Source organism: Peromyscus maniculatus, chromosome 9, assembly GCF_049852395.1.
Source record: "Peromyscus maniculatus bairdii isolate BWxNUB_F1_BW_parent chromosome 9, HU_Pman_BW_mat_3.1, whole genome shotgun sequence".
Lineage (NCBI taxonomy): Eukaryota > Metazoa > Chordata > Mammalia > Rodentia > Cricetidae > Peromyscus > Peromyscus maniculatus.
The window spans coordinates 100,846,424-100,867,887 of NC_134860.1; the positions used below are offsets into that span (position 1 = coordinate 100,846,424).

Sequence of the window (21,464 nt, forward strand, 5' to 3'; positions counted from 1 at the left end):
CGCATGAAAGCACTTAAATAGATACATTTAGGGACTTTAGCCTCCTCCAAGTGTCGCAATATTCCAAATTGAATGGACTATATATAACAACCATGCAATTCTGGGTGAATGCAGTTCTAGCAAAAATCTAACAGTGAGCTGAAAGAGAAACATCATATGGCAGATTTAACTTCCCTTAAATAGTCATCGTCATCAACATGGAATTCACCTAAAAAATTAGCATGTACCTTTTATACTACCATGTTCAAGAAGAATAAGAATTAATTTCTCTTACAAATCCTAGTATTTTCAAACACTAGGATCAAACTAGTAGAGTAGAAAGAAGGCTGGGTTCTGTATATGGTAACTACACCATTATTCTAAGAATATTGCTTTCCCATTTTATTTCTCTAATTTACTGAGTGTGAATGAGAACAGTTGCTTCAAAACTTATTGAGGGAATCAAATGAAATAATGTACACAGAAGTGTCTAGTTATTTTGTGCATGTTCCTGTGGGTGCTTGTGCACTTGTGTATGTGTGTACATGGAGGCCAGAAGTCTACCTTGAGTATCACTCCTGAAGAGCCAATCACTGTTTTGCTTTGTTTTTAAGAAAGGGTCTCTCCCTCGCTGGCTTGGAACTTTTCAAGCAGGCTAGGCTGGCTCACCAGCAAGCTCCAGGGTGTACTTGTCTCTGCTCTCTCAGTGCTAGAATTAAAGGTGAATTTTACCACATCACATTTTTCTTTTTACAAGGTTTCTAGGGATTGGATTCCGATCCTAATGTTTGTGTAGTAAAAACTTTACTGGCTGAGCTTTTTTCCTAATCTGAAAGTAGTATATTTTCCTCTGCATTTAATTAAGATAATATCATTTCATATGACAGAAACTTTGAATCTTACAAACTATTTGATTGTGCTGTATCAATCTAATTTGAATATGAACATGTTTATATATATATATATATATATGTATATGTATATATCTACACAAATTCATCAGTATCCTGTACCCTTCCTCTATGTAATCTTTAATTAGGTTATAGAGCTTATAAACAATTCAATACCCAGAAAGACACATATACCATCTGACAAGAATAATGCAGTCTTCTTCCTTCTGTCTAGATTTTCATTTAGTATATTTGGTTGTATAACACACAAGTTTACATAAATTTAATTTTTAGCAATTATATTAATACTCTGTGAGATTTCAGAACAAGATCTCACAAACCAAAATAAGAGTTACGTAAGTCAAACTCAACATTACACTTACCCATCATCTGTGGTAATAGAAGCTTGTCCATGAGAGCCACAGTCACTGCTGGGACCTGACACTCGAGCCCACGCTACATACCACCATCCAGCTTGCAGGAGAACTGGCTCGTCAAACATCATTGCATATTTTTCTCTAGAGAAATTAAGAAGCCAAATACCTTTGCACTTGTCTGGTACATGTAGTTACTTTTAACTACCTTATACCAAAACCCATGATTTTTTTTTTTAAGATTCTTGTCAAACAAGAATCTCATTCTAACAGAATCTTAAAGTTCAGACACTAAAACAAGTTTCAGTTCCTTATGTTTAGAAGATCAAGTTATTTTCTTTATGGAGTCTACAATATGTTTAAATTTTATAAAACTTTCAAATTAAAACAAGAAAAATATTTTAAATTGTTTAAAGCATTAAAATTTACCCAGACAAGGAGTTTTGCCCTTAGTTTGTGGGCTATTTATTCAGCTAAGTGTTCTGAGGGGTAGCATGTCAAGAAAATGGCTCTCTGGTCAAGGATCCTGGGTGATGACTTGCTAGCTTAGAGATCTGGGTCAAGTTACTGTAGTAACTTCTGTGTCTTCTGTGTCAGTTTATCTGGATGCTGATGTGTAGATACATCATTCTCATGTATGAAATCCCCTCCAATAAAAACCTTTAACTAATAAAAAGGGGGGAAAGGTTTAGTTACTTGAGTTGCCTGGTGACAATTAATTCAGATAGTGTTTGGAATTGAGCCCAGTACAGAGAACAGAAACTATACGTAAAGAAAGTTAATAATTTAACAGAAAATGACATCTAAAAGTAATACTACCTGGTACGTGGCAGAGCCAGAGAAACTATCTGGTCTTGACAGTGAGAAAAAGACAGAGCAGTAAGGAAGAAGGAACATGCTATGAACAGATCTGTGTGAAAAGATACATGGGGGGAAGTCCACAAGAGGGGATCCTGCTTTGTTAAAGCATTACGATGGATAAATGAGGACTAAATAAAAAAGACACAAATGCTACCCATAAAAGTTGGGGCCTGCCTAGTAAGCTAATGAAGAAAATCTAGGCGATTCTTTATCAAAGGCATCACAATTTATATCTTAGAATCATAATGCTCTGCTAAAAATAAACAGCAAATGATAATGGTATATTAAAGTTTAATGAAAACTATTTTTGAAATGTCCCCTTTAAGTGAATTTGTACAAATAGTAAAATTACAAAGTAACAACACGACAGAGTCTAAGGCAGTGGTTCTCATGCTGTGACCCTTTAATACAGATCCTCATGTGGTGACCCCCCAACCATAAAAGAATTTTCACTACTACTTCAAATTATAATTTTGCTACTATCATGAATCATAATGTAAATGTTTTTGGAAACAGAAGTTTGCCAAAGGAGTTACAACCTATAGCTAAAGAACCACTGGTCTAATACTTGAAGTAAAGAATCAGGGCCAGGTAGTGGTGGCACAGGCCTTTATCCTAGCACTTGGCAGGCCGAGATAGGAGAATCTTTGTGAATTTGAGGCCAGCCTGGGTTACAGAATGAGTTCCAGGACAGCAAGGGAGGCATAGAGAAACCTTGTCTTAAAATAAACAGATAGATAGATATATAGATAGACAGACAGATAAAACCAAAATAAATAACTAAATAAATAGAAATAGACTAGTTTTTCTTTAGATTACTCTTTCATTTTATTTTATTATTTATTTTTAGAAATACTCTTACGTCCTCAAGTAAAACCAATGTGATACCTTGATTTCTGAAAACATGTACCTTTATTAGCAAAAAAGCCTCTATGCACCTTTTATGGTTACTTTTGTGTGATGATGATGATGATGATGATGTGTGTATATGTGTGTGTGTGTCTGTGAATATCAGCACTGAAAGTTCCTTGGTTGCCCTCTATCTTATTTTTTTGAGACAGAGTATCTCACTAAACCTGGTGCTTACTGATTTTTTGCTAGACTGGTTGGCTAGTGAGTGCTAAGGGTCACCTATTTCTACTCCCAACCCCATCCCTCCCATCTGCTGTGTTTATGTGGCAAGTGTTGTACCATCCTGACTCAGCCATTTTCCCTAGCCACCGACTAGTGTTTTTAAAACAAAGTTATTATTGCGAACTATAGTGTACTTTTACCATTATAAAGCTCAGTTTATGTTTTTCCCATCACAACATTCCCTGGATCAAAACACTAATGTATAATAGTTGAAATAATTCTTAGGATTCTAGAAAGGACTGAAAAACCTAAGTCTCTTTATACTAATAAACTTTTATAAATAAATACTCCAATCCAAGTCAGCTCCCAAGAGCTTTCAACAAAGCTCATACCCACCCCCTGCCACTGCCCCAAGTGTTATGAATCAAGCATATATACTACTGATGTCATATCAGAGTACAGGGGGATCTGAAATATGTCCTACTAAAGCTAAATGAATATATATTTATATTTATATATGTATGTTATATATAAAATGTTACTAGTAATGAATGATTGTTTCAATCACTAGAGTACTAGTATACTTGTCTTCTCTAAGAATTTAATATAACTATTTGTGTAAAATATTTATATATCCCTATTTCCAGTACTGAATTATTCATCTAGCTATATAAAAATTAAGATTAATAGTTTTAATGTAACATTATTACAAGGAATAGCTATACTTTCTAATACACTCATACACTACATAACAAGATTTCAGACAAAAACAAATCACATATAATGGATGGTGGCTAAACTATGTGGCTAAACCTAGTGCATACTGGTTTACAGGGCCATGTGATCTAGGTTTGTGTAAAGACTTTTGTGGTGTTATTGTGTTCCCCAAAATATTGTGTACCCTAATAAATTTATCTGGGGTCAGAGAACAGACAGCCACTAGATACAGAGGCTAGAAAATGGTGGCACTTATGCCTTTAATCCTAGCATTCCAGAGGCAGAAATTCATCTGGGATCTCTGTTAGTTCAAGGCCACATTGGAAACAGCCAGGCATGGTGACTCACGCCTTTAATCTCAGGGAGTGATGGTAGAAGGCAGAAAGATATATAAGGCGTGGAGACCAGAAACTAGAAGCATTTGGCTGGTTAAGCATTCAAGCTTTTAGGTTTTGAGCAGCACAGTTCAGCTGAGAGCCATTCGGATATGAGGACACAGAGGCTTCAAGTCTGAGGAAACAAGACCAGCTGAGAAGTTGGCCAGGTGAGGTTAGCTGTGGCTTGTTCTGGCTCTCTGATCTTTCAGTTCACCCCAATACCTGGCTCAGGTTTGATTTTATTAATAAGAACTTTTAAGATTCATGCTACAGACTTTCTATGATATTCATACTATTTAACAATGAAATTCTCAGAATGTATCTCTATCACTAAGTGAAGCATAACTTTATATAGTTAAATTTCCCAACTTATCAATAGATTATCCAAAATTTCCTTCTAAAAATGCATTTGTTAAATTAAAATAAAATTTTAATTTCAAGTATGTAAATAATATACTGAATAATGAGCACAACGTTTACCTAGCAGCACAGTCATAAGCTAACACGTCAGTCTCTGCAAGAAGGTCTCCATCAGTTTCATGGTCTCCTCCATCAGGACCCAACTCAAATAGCTGGAGGAAAGAAAAACAAATTCACCACAATCATTCAGTTCTGCACATCTAAGTGTTTACAATTTTGTACATGTCCAATATAACTGAACTATAAATAGTATAAAAATTCTTATTTACTATTTAAATTTACTTACTATATTAATTATTGAATTTAGTAAGTAAATAAATTATATAAGTATACATGCATTTAAAATAGGAATCCTGCAATATTTTATGATGATATTAATTCTAGTTCCATACTGGAAATTTTGTACCTGATATAATAAAGTAGGAATACAAACTTTCAAAGGATTTTAAAAAAACTCAAAGAAAGCATTTTAACCAAGCTTTTCTAAATGAGGCAAACTCTTGCTTCATTACTTAACAGCTGTGAAGACCTGGGGTCTAATGTCCTCTTCCATAGAAAATGAGGAGGTTATTAACAGTGTTCACCTCATAGTAATTATGCAAATTGAATCAAAGAATATTTGTTGAACCCTGAGAGAAAAACCTTGCTCAAAAGATATAAAAATATTATTATAAAATATTACTACAGAGGAATTGAGGAGTCCTAATAGGATCATCAAAACATAAAAACACAGGTAGCAAAAGCTAGTGCAGTAAGTAGCATGGACAAGATGAAGAACTTGAAAGAAAATAAGAGTCTAGGTAAGGAAAAAGAGATTATGAGAAAAGAGATCTTTTAAAAAATGGATTAATATGAGAATTAGCTTCTCCCAGAAAAAAGGCCCCTAAATGGTTATCCAATACCAAGTATCCTGAAATCAGACACACACAAGCCACACTAAACAGACTCACCAGACTGTATTTATATATCTATGTATTTATACATTTATAAACGAGGAGTGAGGGGGAACATGAGAGGAGTCAGAAGGAGGAGGCATGGGAGGGATTAGAGGGAGGACCAGGAAGGCAGGGGAGTGATGTCATTATAATTTAATTAAAATTTTTCTAATAAAAATGAACTAATATTTGTAAAACCTTCATTTTTCTGGAGAGTTATACTAAGTAAAATGCAGCAAAGTTATTAAAATACATTTAAAATTATTGAACAGTACCATGCCAACAGTCTCTGGTTTTCAACCGTATCCTAGGTCCTGGAAACCTATTTCCATCTCAGACTTAACTGAATTGCCCCAGAGACCCCAATATTCTTTGTTCTAAAGTAAATGACTCATCTTCCTCTTCTTGCTGTCCCTGCTCTGCACAGTGGGAGCATCTTAAAAAGCCTGTGCCCACACTTCCTGGCCACCACTGTGTCTATTCTTTCAGGGATTCTAAAATCAGTTTAACTCCACCCCCCACCCCCACACCTCCTACCCACCCTCAAGTCCTCCCACCCCCACTCTAATCCAGCTTATATTTACTAGCTTGTCTTTTTTTTTTTTTTTTTTTTTTTAATCAGTAGTGATTGAACTCTGGTCCTTACATGCTAGGCAAGTCTATGGCACTTAGTAATTTCTTTAAAAAGACTATATGATTGGAATACTTCAGTGTAAAATTTTCAGTGGTCTCTCTTTATAGCATAATATAATGATCTGACTACAATCTGCCTCTTCGCTGATACTCAATGAATACTTTTAAACTCATCAATGTGCCAGTCACAGTTCTAGGAACTGGACCCAAGGGTAAAAAATACAGACCAGAAAAAAACAAAACAAAACAAACAACAACAAACAGCTATTGGTATAAGTTTGTGGCAGGGAATAGGATTTATAATTTTAAATAACTCAGCAGGGAGTAAAGGTCAAAGGTGATGAGGAAGTGAAATATGCAGGTCTTGATAAGAGTTGAAGCTAAAGAGAAGAGCAAGTGCAAAGATCCAGAGGTTGCATTGCTTAGCATAACTGAGGAAGAATCAGCAGCCTTAGTATACAAAGGACAGTGAAACAGCAAGTATAACATAAAGTCAGACAGATGTTCCAGTGATACTGTTTGGGCCCTTTAAGGCATTGGTTCTCAATCTGTGGGTCATGACCCATTTATGGGTCCTATATCAGGTATCTTGCATATCAGATATTTATATTACAATTCATAACAGTAGTGAAATTTCAGTTATGAAGTATCAATAAAATAATTTATGGTTGGGAGGTCACCACAATATGAAGAACTGTATTAAGGCGTGTCAGCATTAGGAAGATTGAGAAGCAGTGCTTTAAAGTCCTTCTTCTTTTAGCATAGGAAGACAGTCACTATGATGTGTAAAATTCTACCCCTCAAAAACCTCTAGAACCAAAAGGGAAAATTTATATCTTCTTGAAGAGCTTGCTGGGTATTATCAAATATACATAAAAATCATATATTACGTATATATATATATATATATATATATATATATATACACACATATATATATCATACTGATGAACTTGTTGAGTCTTATCTTCAGGAACTACACAACTCACTGAATTGTTTTTCTGTCTTATGGAATCAAGCCAGTCTAAACCATTTTGAAGGATGTACACTGAAATACACCTGCAAGACTGAAACTAGTGAATTTTTAGTGTAAACATAGATGTGTGCTAGGTATTCTAAGCATTATTCTGTTCCTATAATATATATTACTATAGGAACTTTAATTTTTACTAAATTCATTCTTATGGTGTTTCTAATATATTGTCATCAATACTGGAAAAAAGTAAACATTTTTACAAGTTTTCAGTTCTGGTTGAGGTTTTTGTAGACTGTTTTCAAAAGTTATCAAGAGCTTTGATATACTTGCTTGATTTGGGGGGTATTACTGCGAAATCTGTCAGATATTCTGCAGGACACAGAGGAAAGTGACTGCTGAACTTTGCCAAACAAAGCAGGACAGTCAGGAAAAAGACGGTTGAACTTTCAAAAACAAGATAGGATAACCCTTCAAAATTCCCACTTCACAGAACAGTCTGCCAGATATTCTGCAGGACACAGAGGAAAGCAACTGATGAACATTGCCACAACAAGGCAGGACAGTCCAAAATTCCTGCTTTATAGAAGAGTCTGCCAGATTCTCTAGGCCTGTAGGCCGAAGATGGATGCCCCAACACTGCAGAGAAACTTTAGGTGACTGTCCAGGCACCCAAATGTCTCTGTTGTTGGATAACATTACATCCTTCTGGGTCTTTGATAGAGTTAAAGACTAAATAGTTATAGTTGTAGTTTTCCTTAGTTATGACAGAAAATAAGTTATGTATAAAACTTGGGATTCACTAAGATAGGATAATGCATTATTTTCTTTGAATATGCTAACTACAAATGGACTGAGCATTGTAAATTAATTCTTACTTGAAAACTGTTTTTTGTTGTATGTAGCTAGCTATACTATGTTAAAGTCAAAACCTTTATTTTCATTTTGACAAATAGGGGGAAATGTAGAGTATTATTTTAAGGTGTGTTACATTTGCTTATGTTGTCCTGTTCAACTGTGAAGCTATGTGTTACTGTGCCTGTCTAAAACACATGATGGTCTAATAAAGAGCTGAATGGCCAATAGCAAGGCAGGAGAAAGGACAGGTGGGGCTAGCAAGCCAAGAGAATAAATAGAAAAAGAAATCTAGGAAAAAAGAAAGGATCTAGAAGGAGCCAGAGAAGGAAGAGGACTCGAGGGGCCAGTCACCCAGCTACACTCCAAGCCACGAAGTAAGAGTAAGATTTACAGAAGTAAGAGAACAAAAGAAGCCCAGAGGCAAAAGGTAGATGGGATAAGTTAAGGAAAGCTGGCTAGAAACTAAGCCAAGCTAAGGCTGGACATTCATAATTAAGACTAAGCCTCTGTGTGATTTATTTGGGAGCTGGGTGGTGGGCACCCAAAAAAGAACAAAATCAACCAACAACACTCGAGGGTGGCAACCACATTAAAGGGTGCATCTAATTAACCACTTGGAAGTTCAGCACAAAGCAGTGAGACTGGCTACGAGGCATTTTCGACTTTAAATTACTGAAAACTCATTGTCTCCCTTTGAATGAATTAGGTTTTTTTACCCAGTCAGCAATCTCATAGCTTTGAGTAAGAGTTTAGCAATCTTTCCTTTCTCTAACGGAGCCATTAACAACAAACCAAGGTAAAAAGTAAAAAGTAAACATTCACTAAGACAACAGACTAAGCCAAAAGAAGTATCTTTGGATGAAACAATTACATTATCATGAACTTTACCTTTATTTTAGCAGTATATTCTCCTCTCCCTCCAAAGAGACCAAGACCACCAAGTAAAATGTCAGTGTCAGCACTAAAGCGTATGGCTTCAACTGAATGAGCAGAGTAACCCCAGCCCCCTCCATGACCTGAAAGATGTAAGGAATAATGGTTTTAAATATGCATATATTTCTATGATTAGACAGCATTTCCTAAGTCTAAGTATACATACTTTCAAACCTGTTTACCACACTGTAATCTTCCTTGGAATAGACTTTCATGACTGCTTGAGTCTCCTCCTCTGTACTTGCAATGCCCATCTTTAAGTCCTGCATAGCAGCCAAAGTATCAAGACAGCCTAAAACAATGAACAAGTCAACTTCAAACCCTTGAACAACAACTTCCTGTAGTGTTGATGCTATTTAACACTATATAGGGCAAATGAAAATAAGTTATGAATATGCTCAATAAATACAATCTATTCTCAACATTACGTACTTCATGAAAGAATACATACAATCAATTCTCTTCTGCATAAAGAATTATTATACTTAAAACACAAATTATTAAGACATTTTTCACAAAACGAAAATTCTGAAAAGTCAAACCACTTTACTTTCGTCCTTACAAGTTTCTTTTACAGAACTTCTTAAATCAATTTGATTTTCATAGTGCTTTAATGTTAGACATATTAGTCTGAAATAACTTTAATGTTTGTTTTGGATAGTTACAATGGTTAAAATAAAATCTTAGGAAAAAATGAGAAAATACATTCATAATCTACTAATTATGCTTAGTTGTAAATGCTATGTAAGCATAAGCATTTCCTTTTGTGTAATCTGCATGTGTGTGTGGGATGCATGTACATGTGGTCACATATGTGGAAGTGTTTATGTATGTAAAGGTAAATATGCATGTGTGTGTACATATGTTGAGGCCTAAGGCTAACATCACATCAGGAGTCTTCCTGGGTTGTCCTCTACTGTATTTCTTGAAGCAAGGTCTCTCAACTAAACTCACAACCCACCAACATGGACATTTTAGGTAGAGGCTTGCTCCAGGCTCTCTGTCTGTCTCCTGAACACTGGAATTATAGGAGGCTCACCAAGCCCTCCCAGCATTTACACAGATTCTGGAAATCTCAACTTTGGTCCTGACACTTGGAAGGCAAACTTTACCCACTGAGTTGTCTCCCCAGCTCCTAAATGAGTCTTTCTGAACAATCATTTTCTAAAAGCAACACAAAATACAGGTATGTGGACTGATTTAAGAACAAAAAACCCATAAAAATCTAGCAAATATTTATTGCAAAAGTTCTGTATCTCAAAGTAGTTAGTAAAATAAGGATATACATAAATTAAACACTATAGGAACATATTTGGTCTATATCTCTAAAAGTTTATATGTTCAAGTTAAGCAGAACCACGTCATTATCTTTCTATTAAGAAAATTATATCCAGGGATGCTTTACACTTAAGCATCCATTGATATTTCATGATAATGGCTGAGATCTTCAGTATCATTTCATGGAAGACAAACTTCTGAGGTAATTAAATTTATTTCATGACTAGAATCCATTATTATTTAACAGACATGGTGGAATAATATACAAATTTAACTATTTAAGAAAAAACCTGACCATTAGCACAGCATACATGAATGCCATTCAGCTGTACATCAGAAGGCAACCCTACCCAGAATGTGCAAGGCTGCATGAGATCGGGTGGTAAGAGCCCTTGATCCTGTTGGTAGAGCAAGTTCAGGACTTAGAATACTACATCTGGACTGCATGTCTGTTGCAGAGGGAAGTCTGGCATCAGCAACCACTGCATTGTAACACCAGAGCTCTCGGCTACTTGGTCGAAACCTATCAAGAAAGATAATAATTATACTACCTCAACACATAGTTAACTTTGAAATTTTTCTAAATTATAATAGACTATAAAATAAATAATACAATTAACATACACAGGAAAATGCATATCTCATTGTTTTCTATACCTAAGCTAAATATATAACTAATTCATACCACTACAAAAAAAATCTGAAAATAATACAGATTATAAAACATTATAAATATTGCATAATTATATACTTAAATTTGATGCATACAAAAAATAAAACTTTCATATACAAAAATCTCCACTAACAAATTGAAGACCAGGGAAATTTGATAGAAAATGTGAAAAATACATATGCAACAAAACTATAATGGTCATAATGTGTAAGAACTCCTATAAAACAGTAAGAGGAAATCAATCCAATAGCAAAAAATGGGGAAATGACATGGAATGCTACTCTAGGAACACAAATAAAATGGAAGTCAATGTTAAGGTTTTCACAAACAGCAGTACACCACCAATAAAAAACTATAAGGAAGTCAAGTCACAGTTCCATTATGTGTATGCAGTTATTTGACATTATATACTGTCTATTTCTACAAACAAAATGACTTCCCTAAGAATAAGTGTGGTGCAGGTTTATAATCCTACCACTCAGAAGGTAAGGCAGGAAACTGCAAACTGGTGGCTAACTCCAGCTACACATTGTGGTCTAAGCTATTCTATATAGTGAGACTCTGTCTCAACCAAAATAAACAAAGAAAAAACAAAAACAAAACCCTCCATAAAAACAAATAAACCCATCCCAACCCTCCCATGTATTATATAGTTAATAATAAATATCTATTAACAATGCAATTAAAATATCAAAAGTACACAAGAGTAATAATTCTGTTTACTGATGCTGATAATACAGGGAAAAGATGTGGAATAATGCTCGTGTACACTGTAAGGATTTGTCCATCAAAATGGTTTAATAAAATGCTCATTGGCCAATAGCCAGGCAGGAAGTATAGGCAAGGTGACCAGATTAGGAGACTTCTAGGAAGAGGACGGGCAGAGTCAGGAGTCACCAGTCAGATGCAGAGGAAGTAAGATAGATGAGAATGTCGTACTGAGAAATGTTACCAAGCCACATGGCTAAACATAGATAAGAATAATGCGTTAAGTTTAAGAGCTAGTTAGTAATAGCCTGAGCTACTGGCTGAGCATTTGGAAATAATATTAAGCCTCTGAGTCAATTATTTAAGAAGTGGCTGCTGGGTATTTGGGGACAAGCATGTGAGAGAAAAACTTCCACATACAGGGAAATATGGGTACCCATACACTGTAAGTGGGAATATTAAAAGGAAATTTCACAGTCTATGAATCTATTTCTTTAAAAAATTCTAATGAATGTATTTATCACGTGTTTATATGTGTGTGTGGACATGGTGAAACGTGGAGATCAGAACATAACTCTGAGTCAGTTTCCTCCTTCTACCAGGTGGGTGGGTAGGTCCCTTGGAATAAATGTAGGCTAGAACTTGTGCTGTCAGGTACGACAGCACATGGCTCAACCTGCTGAGCTACCCTGCCAGCCCAGCAATCCTACTTGTTCTTTTATCCATACAAACTTTTTTTTAATTAGTGTATGTGTGTGCTTGTGTGTGGATATGTGCACATGAATGCTGTGCCTACAGAGGCCAGAAGAGGGTATCCGATTCCTGGGGCTAGAATTTAGGTTGTTATAATCTGAGTCCTATGTGAATGTTGGAAACTGAACTCAGGTCCTCCGAAAGAACAAGAGGAGCTCTTGATCTCTGAATCTTTTCTCCAGCTCTAAATTCCTTTTCATAAAAGTCATGTTACAAGGATTTATTTTCTTTATGTGTATGTAACTCTACGTTCCCATGGTTCTGTGATACATCCTAGGTAACATAACTTAAAAAAAAAAAAAATCTAAAATGCTTGCTAACCAGTAAGTAGTTAAGCATATTTGGTATGTCCTAACTAAAGAATTTTGTAACCAAGTAGTTTTTTTTAATAAATAAAAAATTAATTGTTGATGAGAGAAAATTTAGTTTTTTTTTAATAATTATACTCTTATATATGTAAGTAGTTAATGTCAAATAATGTAAATAAAGTATAATACTTTGGATTAGAATAGAAGAAAAATCTGAAGCATGAGCACAGTTTCTCATACATGTGTTTTCACTTTTCTTTTAAAACACACACACAAGTTCATACACTGTTTAGGTAAATTTCTGAATGGAACAACAAAATTGCTTTTAATTTTTACCAGATTTTTATAAAGGATAAGTTTCTGATTATTCATGAGAAGTCAGCTCCTAAGGAATGTGAAAGGAAGCAGACATGAAGCAGAAGCAAAGCTAAAATTAGCTAATGAATCTGCAATGCCTGCAATAGCTGCAGAACCAACAACTATGTAGGAAATCCCAAGGGACAGAGAATTAAGGGTCCAGATAATGGAAAGAAATTCTGAACCCGACTTAAAGGGAAACACCTCTCAGCTTCACAAAATAAAACAGGATTGTCTTTAGTCTCTCTCTCTATTTTTTCGAGATAGGGGGTTTCTCTGTGTAGCTTTGTGCCTTTCCTGGAACTTGCTTTGTAGACCAGGCTGGCCTTGAACTCAGAAATCAGCCTGCCTCTGCCTCCCGAGTGCTGGGATTAATAGTGTGTGCCCGGCCTGTCTTTTGTCTCTTAAATCTATTTTGGAACAATGAAAAATGATAAAGAAACTAGCACAAAGTACTTGGGATTATCTAACTAATTCACTGCTACCACCAAATATGAAAAGGAGTAGGTCCAACTAGTTATGTTACAAAGCAGAGCTCTGTTCACATTTGAGAAAAAGTAAACTAGTTCAAACAATTTTTTACTCCCAGAACTGTTAACGGCTTATTTCTAATTTAGCGAACAAATTCAGAAACCAATTCTGTGCTATTTTTTAAAGTCATATGCTTACCTCCAAAGTACATCATACACAGGATCAAGACACACACCAAATCCTTGCAGATCTTCTTGTTCAGAGTCATTAAAAGTTTTACAACTTCCATCCACTTTATTGATCAGAAGACATTTAAATGGTGGAGGTTCTGATATAGAAGCAGGTACCAAGCCTTATGCAAATACATTTAAATATATTTTACTTTGTATTACCTTTATATATTCCCTCAAGCCCACAAGGAAACTAATATTATCAACATTTTGACATGCAGAAGCTTTTATATACATAAATAGTTTAAGTAGAATCTTTTTTTAAATGGCAGAATTAAGACAATACCTCTGACTATCCAATCTACAATGAATGCACATAAGTATTATACTCTAAACCTCTACTGTGTCATTATTTGTTGTGTCATGGACACAAGTTTAAGTGTGATCATCCCATAAAAATTAATTTCAATAATTACTTAAAAAGAATCAATGTAGAAAATCACTCATAATAGTATAAGTCTGATCCCTTTACAACATAGCTCATATTTCTGCCATTGCCTAGTCTATGAATATGCTGGTTTTTAAATTTCCCAATTATCTCATTTTTCTATCACACAGAAATATAAAAAGGTACACATAATTCTCATTATAAAAACAAACTACTTACCTATTATGTGTTTGCTAGCAAAAATTTCTGATGTTGCAAGTACATGAGAATTTATAAGTGCTTCATCAATTCTTAGGAAAGTCTGGTCCCCACTTGCACCTATCCAAGTGGCCTTCCGTCCATATTTTGATCCAATGTTAGGCATGGGAGCTGGCTTTGCATTCCAATAGGGTACATCCAAAATGGGTCGTCCCAGCTGTCCTTTCTAAAAATTAAATAAACCATATTATTCATATTGCTGGATAAATAGTATACAGGTTCTTTAAAGTTAAGATAACTATCTATAAAAGTAGCTTTATGAAATCTTAGTTTTATATATTTTTAATTTTTCTTTATAAATAAATGTGGAATTTGGACCTAACATATTCAAAGGAATAGAGGATTTTATTATTCCTAGATAATCTTTTAATAATGCATAATGTATATGTTTGTACTAAGTTGAAATTTTTTCATATAAGCAATGTTCCCAAAATACTCTGTATTCACCTACATTTAAATGAAAGGTATCTTATATATACAATGCCTGAAAATACTGTTACAAATGATTCATTTAAAACAATCACTTTATGTAAAATAAGTGAAAAAATTTAATAAAAAAATAAAAACAATCACTTTGACATTTTAAAGTAACAGTATAAAAGAAAGTCACTCAAGCTCACACATTAAGAGGATATTTTATTATAAGACAAAAGCTTAAAAAAGGAAATGAGACTAAACTTAGAAAACTGCTTAATGAAGTTCTTATGTCAAGTTTTAGTCATTTCAATTATGTTTTTAGATATTAACAGTAGGAATATACAATAAGGTGTGTATTTAAAACAAGTTAACTCACTTAAAAGTATAGCTGCCTATAGGTAGTTGGTTAGCTAAAGAGATGTATTTCAAAAGTAGGGAGTTTCTCACTATTAAGTTAGTACCTGAAAAAAAAAAAAAAAAAAAACACTGACACTGGACTAGGTGATATTAATCCATCTGGTTCAGGAGTCATCTCTCTCATATAACTCTCCTTTCAGAAACCCCTGAAGAGAAGAAATGCTACCTCATGGCCCCAGAAATAGTGAATGACCTTACCAATGAGAATAAGCAACAAACCATGGAAAGAAAGCCAACACCGTAGGAATGAGGGAACACAGACTATTGCAAACACTCACTCAATTATCAGGTTCCTCTGAAAGTTTCTACTCCTTCAACATCACAGCACAGAAAACAACACACACACTGACTACAGAAGCAACTAAAAACCTCCATCCCTAGGAAAAGAACCTAGGGAAGGACAAGAAGAAGTTACACAGTAAAAGAAGTAACCAAACAGCTCATGTTTATCCTTGTTCAAATGTCTATTTTTTTGACAAAGAAAAAAAGAGCATTAAAAGGTGAGCAATGGAAAAAGCACACAATATGCAAGTATATTCTGCTCTGTGAAGAAAAGGAAGTCATGCACACTATTAAAATAAGCATGAATTCTCTTACCACTACCCAATAAATGTGAAGAAAACAGAAATTTAGATGCCTAAAGAACTCCATAGGGACTCAATATGGTGAAAAATCAGCCACTTTAAGTCAAGTCTGCAGCTAGAAATTCTTGGTCTAAAAAGCCATAACTGATTGCACATTTCCCCCTCAGAAGCCATAAAACCAGCATACATAGCAATCAAATGAATATATAACTTAAACCTTTCACCATGTTAGAATTCTGTAGAAACCATGACCTGTAACCAGAGAAAGAAAGCAAATACCCAGAGTTCTCTCCCATCTGTCTAGTAAGCCTAAGGTTATAGAAGGCACAAAAGAGGAGGCAAAAAGAGAAATGAATAGAGAGGACTTAGAAAAATGACGATTTCCTCCAACAGACAAAACCAGACCCTTAATAGCAAACTGGTAAATAGTCAGGACTTGACAGTTCATAGTACCTGCCACAGGTAGGGGCTTGAACGTGAGCAGACCCTTTCTCAGCTATCAGATCAGTGCCAATTAAAAGGTACAACAGCACATTCTGTTGCCAAAGCTCTGGAGAAAGAACCACTCTCAGACACAGCTTATGAAAAATAGCCTATGAGCACCCACAAACCTACCAAGGCATTAACTTTTGACCCAGAATTCTCATTTCTTAGAATTAATCTAAAAGACACACGTCTAATATATTATTATGTAATTAAGATGTAAAGTACTCAAATGTACAGGCATAAGAAACTGAAAAACTATAGTACAAACACACTGTAGAGTAAGAGTACAATGTATGACAGATGTCTTTGAGGAATTCGACACTGTGTCAGCAGACATGGCACAGACGGAGACATGCAAACTCCTAGGTCACAAGCAGCTCCAAATCCACAGAGGTCAAGCAAATATGATAAACTTGAGCTTTACTCCACACCACTCACTTGTCTGTACATATTCCCAAGTGCTTGCTTAGCTTCTCATTTCATTGCCCATTTTAAAAATTTGGAGGGAGAAAAGGGAAGGGAGATGTGGTGTGATTATAATCTCAAAAAATTATTTTCATAAAGAAAAGTAGATGGTACAGATGCCAAAGAGTAAAACAAAAAGTTTTATATTTGATTATCAAAGGTGACTACATAAAAGACAGATGAGGAAGGGTAATGTGTGCTTCTCCCATTTGGCTTCTGTAAGAAAATAAAACAAAACTGTGGCCAGGTGCAGTAGAGCAGGCCTGTAACCATACGATTCAGGAGGTTGAGGCATAAGGATTGAGATTCCAAGGACTTATCTCAATAACACCAAAAAAGGATATATATGAAAATATAACTATGTAAGCATGTATGTGACAAAATATGTTCATAATAATAGAAAGTTACATATTTTTATGTCTTATTGCCTACAAGTACCATTAAAGCAACAAGAAACCATGGCCAGAATACAAAATAAATGTCCTGAGAAAATTAAAATATCTGCCAAAGATATGTTTTTTAAATTACTACAGAGGCTATAAAAAAGGACAGACAGGTAAGACCTGTATGAACTGATAGAGAGTGAGATAGTTAATATTATCAACTTGACAGAATCTAGAATCAGTTAGAAGACAAACCTCTGGGAATATCTGTGAACAAAGTTTCTGTACTGGACAACTGAGATGTGAGGACCCATCCTATCTGCAGTAGTACCATTCCATGAGCTGAGATCACACACTGAGTAAAAAGTACAAATCAAAGCTGGGCACAGTGGCATGTGTGTGTGCCTACTCTTGGCACTCAGGAGGCAGAGGTGGAGGCAGAGGCAGACTGATCTCTGTGAGCTGGTAGCCAGCTTGGTCTACATAGAGAGCTCTAGGCTAGTAAGGGCATTACTGTAACATCCTATCTCAAAAAAAGAAGAAAAAAAAGGAGGAAAAAGATGAGGAAGATGAACGAAAGCAAAAAGCAAGGTGAATGCCAACACTAGATGACCACTTGCCACCTCTACCAGACAAAACCAGACCCTTAATAGCAAAGTGGTGAATGTGTCAGGACTTGACAGTTCACAGCACCAAACCTCTGATGACCCTGCCCTGCTGCAATAGGCTGTAAACCTTTTACATTTCAATTATTTCTCAAAAAACATGGACAGCTCCTGAGGAACACTATTTGAGGTTGTCCTCTACCCTTCACGTGTCCTAGCATGCACACCTCACATGTACATGCACCCACACGCATGCAAGCAAACATACTCCATATACACTTACAAAGACATAAATTGTTGAGTTCAGAACGGTCACCCACATCACTCAGTACAAACTTATTAATAGTCATAGGAAGGTTTTCCTTGATATCTACTACATCAAACTATGTAAAACTCTCACAGCATTTTCAATTTTTTCAAGTTTTAGCAGAGGCAAAGAGGGAAACAGACAAACAAAAAGAGAGAGGACTAAGAAAAGTAAGCCATAAGAAAGTATAATTTCAAACAAACTAATTTAAAATCTCAGCTTTCAAAAAATTCTAATATAGAAGTAGTTACTCATATTAAGGAAAATTATTTTGTTGCCAATTAGATGAGAAATATCTTTTCAAATAGCAGAATCAGTTCCACTGATTGTTTAAAAGCTTTTGATTTGCAATAAACATGTCCAATTCTAACACAGTTGCTAAAAGCAATAAATTCTAATGCTGAACTAGAGATGAAAATTATTTTAAAGTCTGTCACTCAGGTCCTGTGCATGTTGGGTAGGCAATAAAAATGCATATGCAATTATCTTAACACAAGAATTTTACTGGAACCAGAAAAAATAGCTAATGTCGCAAATTCCAAGGCAACTGTACAATACAATATTATGAATGTTAGAAAACTCCTTACAGAGAAACTTCCAAATGTGAAGACCTGTCCATCCAGTAAAAGGACTGCCGTGTGGTTGCTGCCGGCAGTGACTTGGGTGCTAGGGCCTGGCAAGGCTTGAACAAGAGTGGGGCATCCCCTAGGTTAAAACAAAAAAAAGTCAATTTCTTACAAGATCCAACTGAAATAGAAAACAGTGAGTGAACAGTAAATAAGGAACTGAAATAGTCAAGGCACTACTAGGACCAGTCTCCAGTTATCTGTTTAGGTGTTATACACCAGCCTCCACGTCAGACACTAGGGAAACAGACAATGACTGCAAGGAGTTCAACAAAAAGATTCTTGAAATTTGCTACCCTAACCATGAACACATAATTTCCACTTTTCAGAAACACTGGTGCTGACTTTTAACAGGAGAAATCTGCTATGCCTGTGCACTGCCTTAAGGACCTAAGCATGTGGTTCTGCAACAGGAATTCAATAGAGGAATAGAGGAGATAATTAATTTAATAATCTTCTCTTCTAATTTTTAGCAAGATGATATAATCTTGATGTTAATGCAGTAAACAGTGAGAACATGCACACTGAGAAGTCAGTATGTAGCTACAAGCTCAGGATCTAGAGCTAGACAGCCCAGGATTGTCCTCCCCCACTCATGGCAAGAGACCAGGACATGGACCAAGTCATTCATTGTTTCTGTTCTTTCTTCTACAATACAGAGAATAATAAGAAACCGTTTTTTCTTCTATAATACAGAATAGTAACAAACTGTGTCTATCCCATGTGACTCTAGGAAATAATCAAGAACTGTCTGGATCTATGCCTTGCACATAGTAAACAATTATAAATGATGTGTTAGGAAAATGATATCCTAGTATCCTCATCTACTTTTATAAACTATGTTATTGATCATTTTTAGTAACTGTCATCTGTAATTGGACAAATAATCATTACAGAAGAAAAACACATACAGTAAGAAAACTTTATGTTTGAGAGCTGAATTTTCTTTAATTATGTAAAATTTATCCACTTAAAGAATACAACTAAAAATGACTTGGAAAAGAGCAAGGCTGCCAACTAGAAACACAGAAGTTAGAGTAACTTATGATAAAAACATGAACTAGGAATAATGAAGTATGAAAAGATGGACATATCTGACAGCTATCCAAGAAACATATTTTTAATTTTTCAGATGTCCAGCCATTACCTTTAACAGAAGAAATCTGGTAACCTTGTAAACTCAATGGCATGTGATGTTTTAATGGGAATTCAATCAAGCAATTAGATGTAAAACCTGATTTTATAATCGTCAACCTCAGGAAATGATCAAGTATGGGGAAAGGGAAACAATAGAGTAGATGGTGGAAACATTCACTTCTATTTAGAAAAAGAATGATCTGTGCATTATTACAGAGCAGAATGAAGAGGTTTTGCTATTTGGTGTATGAAGAGGGACAGAAGAAAGAATTCTTGGGAAAGAAGAGCGAGAAGAATTACTGAGAGAGAATTCAAGAGGGACCAATAATGTGCATGCCAATCTAGGAAGGCAGGAAGCCCCCAAAGCAGGCAGGAGCATGCAAAGCACTGCAGCAGACATGCGGCTGCAGAAGAGGTACAGCCCCGTCAAGCTACCAGTAGTAAAAGAAAAAAAACCAATAACTAACAGCTAAAAACAAAAAGGCGGTTGAAGACCAGGCTGATTCCATTTAGGATGAAAGATCTGAGGAAGTGTGAAAGCATTAATATAGAGAAACAGACTTAAGAGGTCAGAGGAGATAGAAAACACAGCTGCACCAATTCTAAAGAACTGCCTAGCAATGATGAAAAGACACCTCTCTCTCACTGTAGCATAAGGAAATGAGCGGGGTATGATAAGAGTTGATAGCAGGGTCACACAGCTGGTGGGCAGAAGCATTTCCTGTTTTACCATTGTATTTTTGTTGTGATGTTGATGCAGACCTTGTGCTGAGAGAAGGAACTAGTGAAAAGAATAATTCAAAGTTAGATAATTTGCTCCATTGGTGGTGATGGGAACAGATAAATGTCTAGATTAGGATTGAAAGGATTGATTTTTGAGATAGAACAGTAAGATTTCTAGGAAGATCATGACTGAGATTCAGGACATCTGAAAAAAAAAAACTTTAGCTTATAAACAAACTTTTGGGTTTACCTGTATTACATTAAAGAAATTTTCTATTTTTTTTTCTGACAAGAACATCTATCATCATGTTTTCAAAATATCTTAAACAGTTTTGAAAAATAAAGCAAATAACAACAAAGCCATGCAAAAGCAGAATTATGTCCACTGTAGAGACACAAGCCAAATCTGAAATGATGTCCATTTGCATGGATATGGTGACTTAATTCTTTATAGGTCCTTAAACACAGCTGTGAAAAATATAGGCAGATTGATATATTTATGCAACATACTGGTAAGAGAAGATTTCTAAATTGTGTAAGAAATAAAATGAAAAGGAAAAAAGTCTAAGAGTAGAGGGCTATAGAAAACAAAGCATTGATAAACTCAAAGTTGTGTGTGTGTGTACACACACAAGTAGTGAAATATATACATCTAAAATTGAATTTTTAGAGAAACATTTCATATATATATATATATAGAAAAATACAGAGAGGAATATATATATATATATATATATATATATATATTCCCATTTCTTTATGAGTATAAAGATAAAAATACTATATTACACTATACTAAAGCCACTTATTATCATAATAAAACTGAGCATTAAAAAATGCTGTGAGTTACACTAAATTTATAATGA

General features: G+C 35.1%; 1 protein-coding gene across 32 annotated transcripts in view; it reads right to left on the reverse strand.

The window, feature by feature from the left end:
* The window catches only part of Mycbp2 (MYC binding protein 2), a 245,859-nt gene that overhangs the window by 126,778 nt on the left and 97,617 nt on the right, over positions 1–21,464 (reverse strand). For all 32 annotated transcript variants that reach the window (XM_076545493.1, XM_076545490.1, XM_076545488.1 and 29 more), the window contains 8 exons: positions 18,700–18,817; positions 14,410–14,614; positions 13,771–13,924; positions 10,653–10,825; positions 9,191–9,316; positions 8,980–9,107; positions 4,753–4,844; positions 1,253–1,387 (listed from right to left, as the gene is read on the reverse strand). In XM_076545493.1, the coding sequence (XP_076401608.1) occupies positions 1,253–1,387; positions 4,753–4,844; positions 8,980–9,107; positions 9,191–9,316; positions 10,653–10,825; positions 13,771–13,924; positions 14,410–14,614; positions 18,700–18,817 (1,131 nt within the window). The remainder of the gene's footprint in view (positions 1–1,252; positions 1,388–4,752; positions 4,845–8,979; positions 9,108–9,190; positions 9,317–10,652; positions 10,826–13,770; positions 13,925–14,409; positions 14,615–18,699; positions 18,818–21,464) is intronic.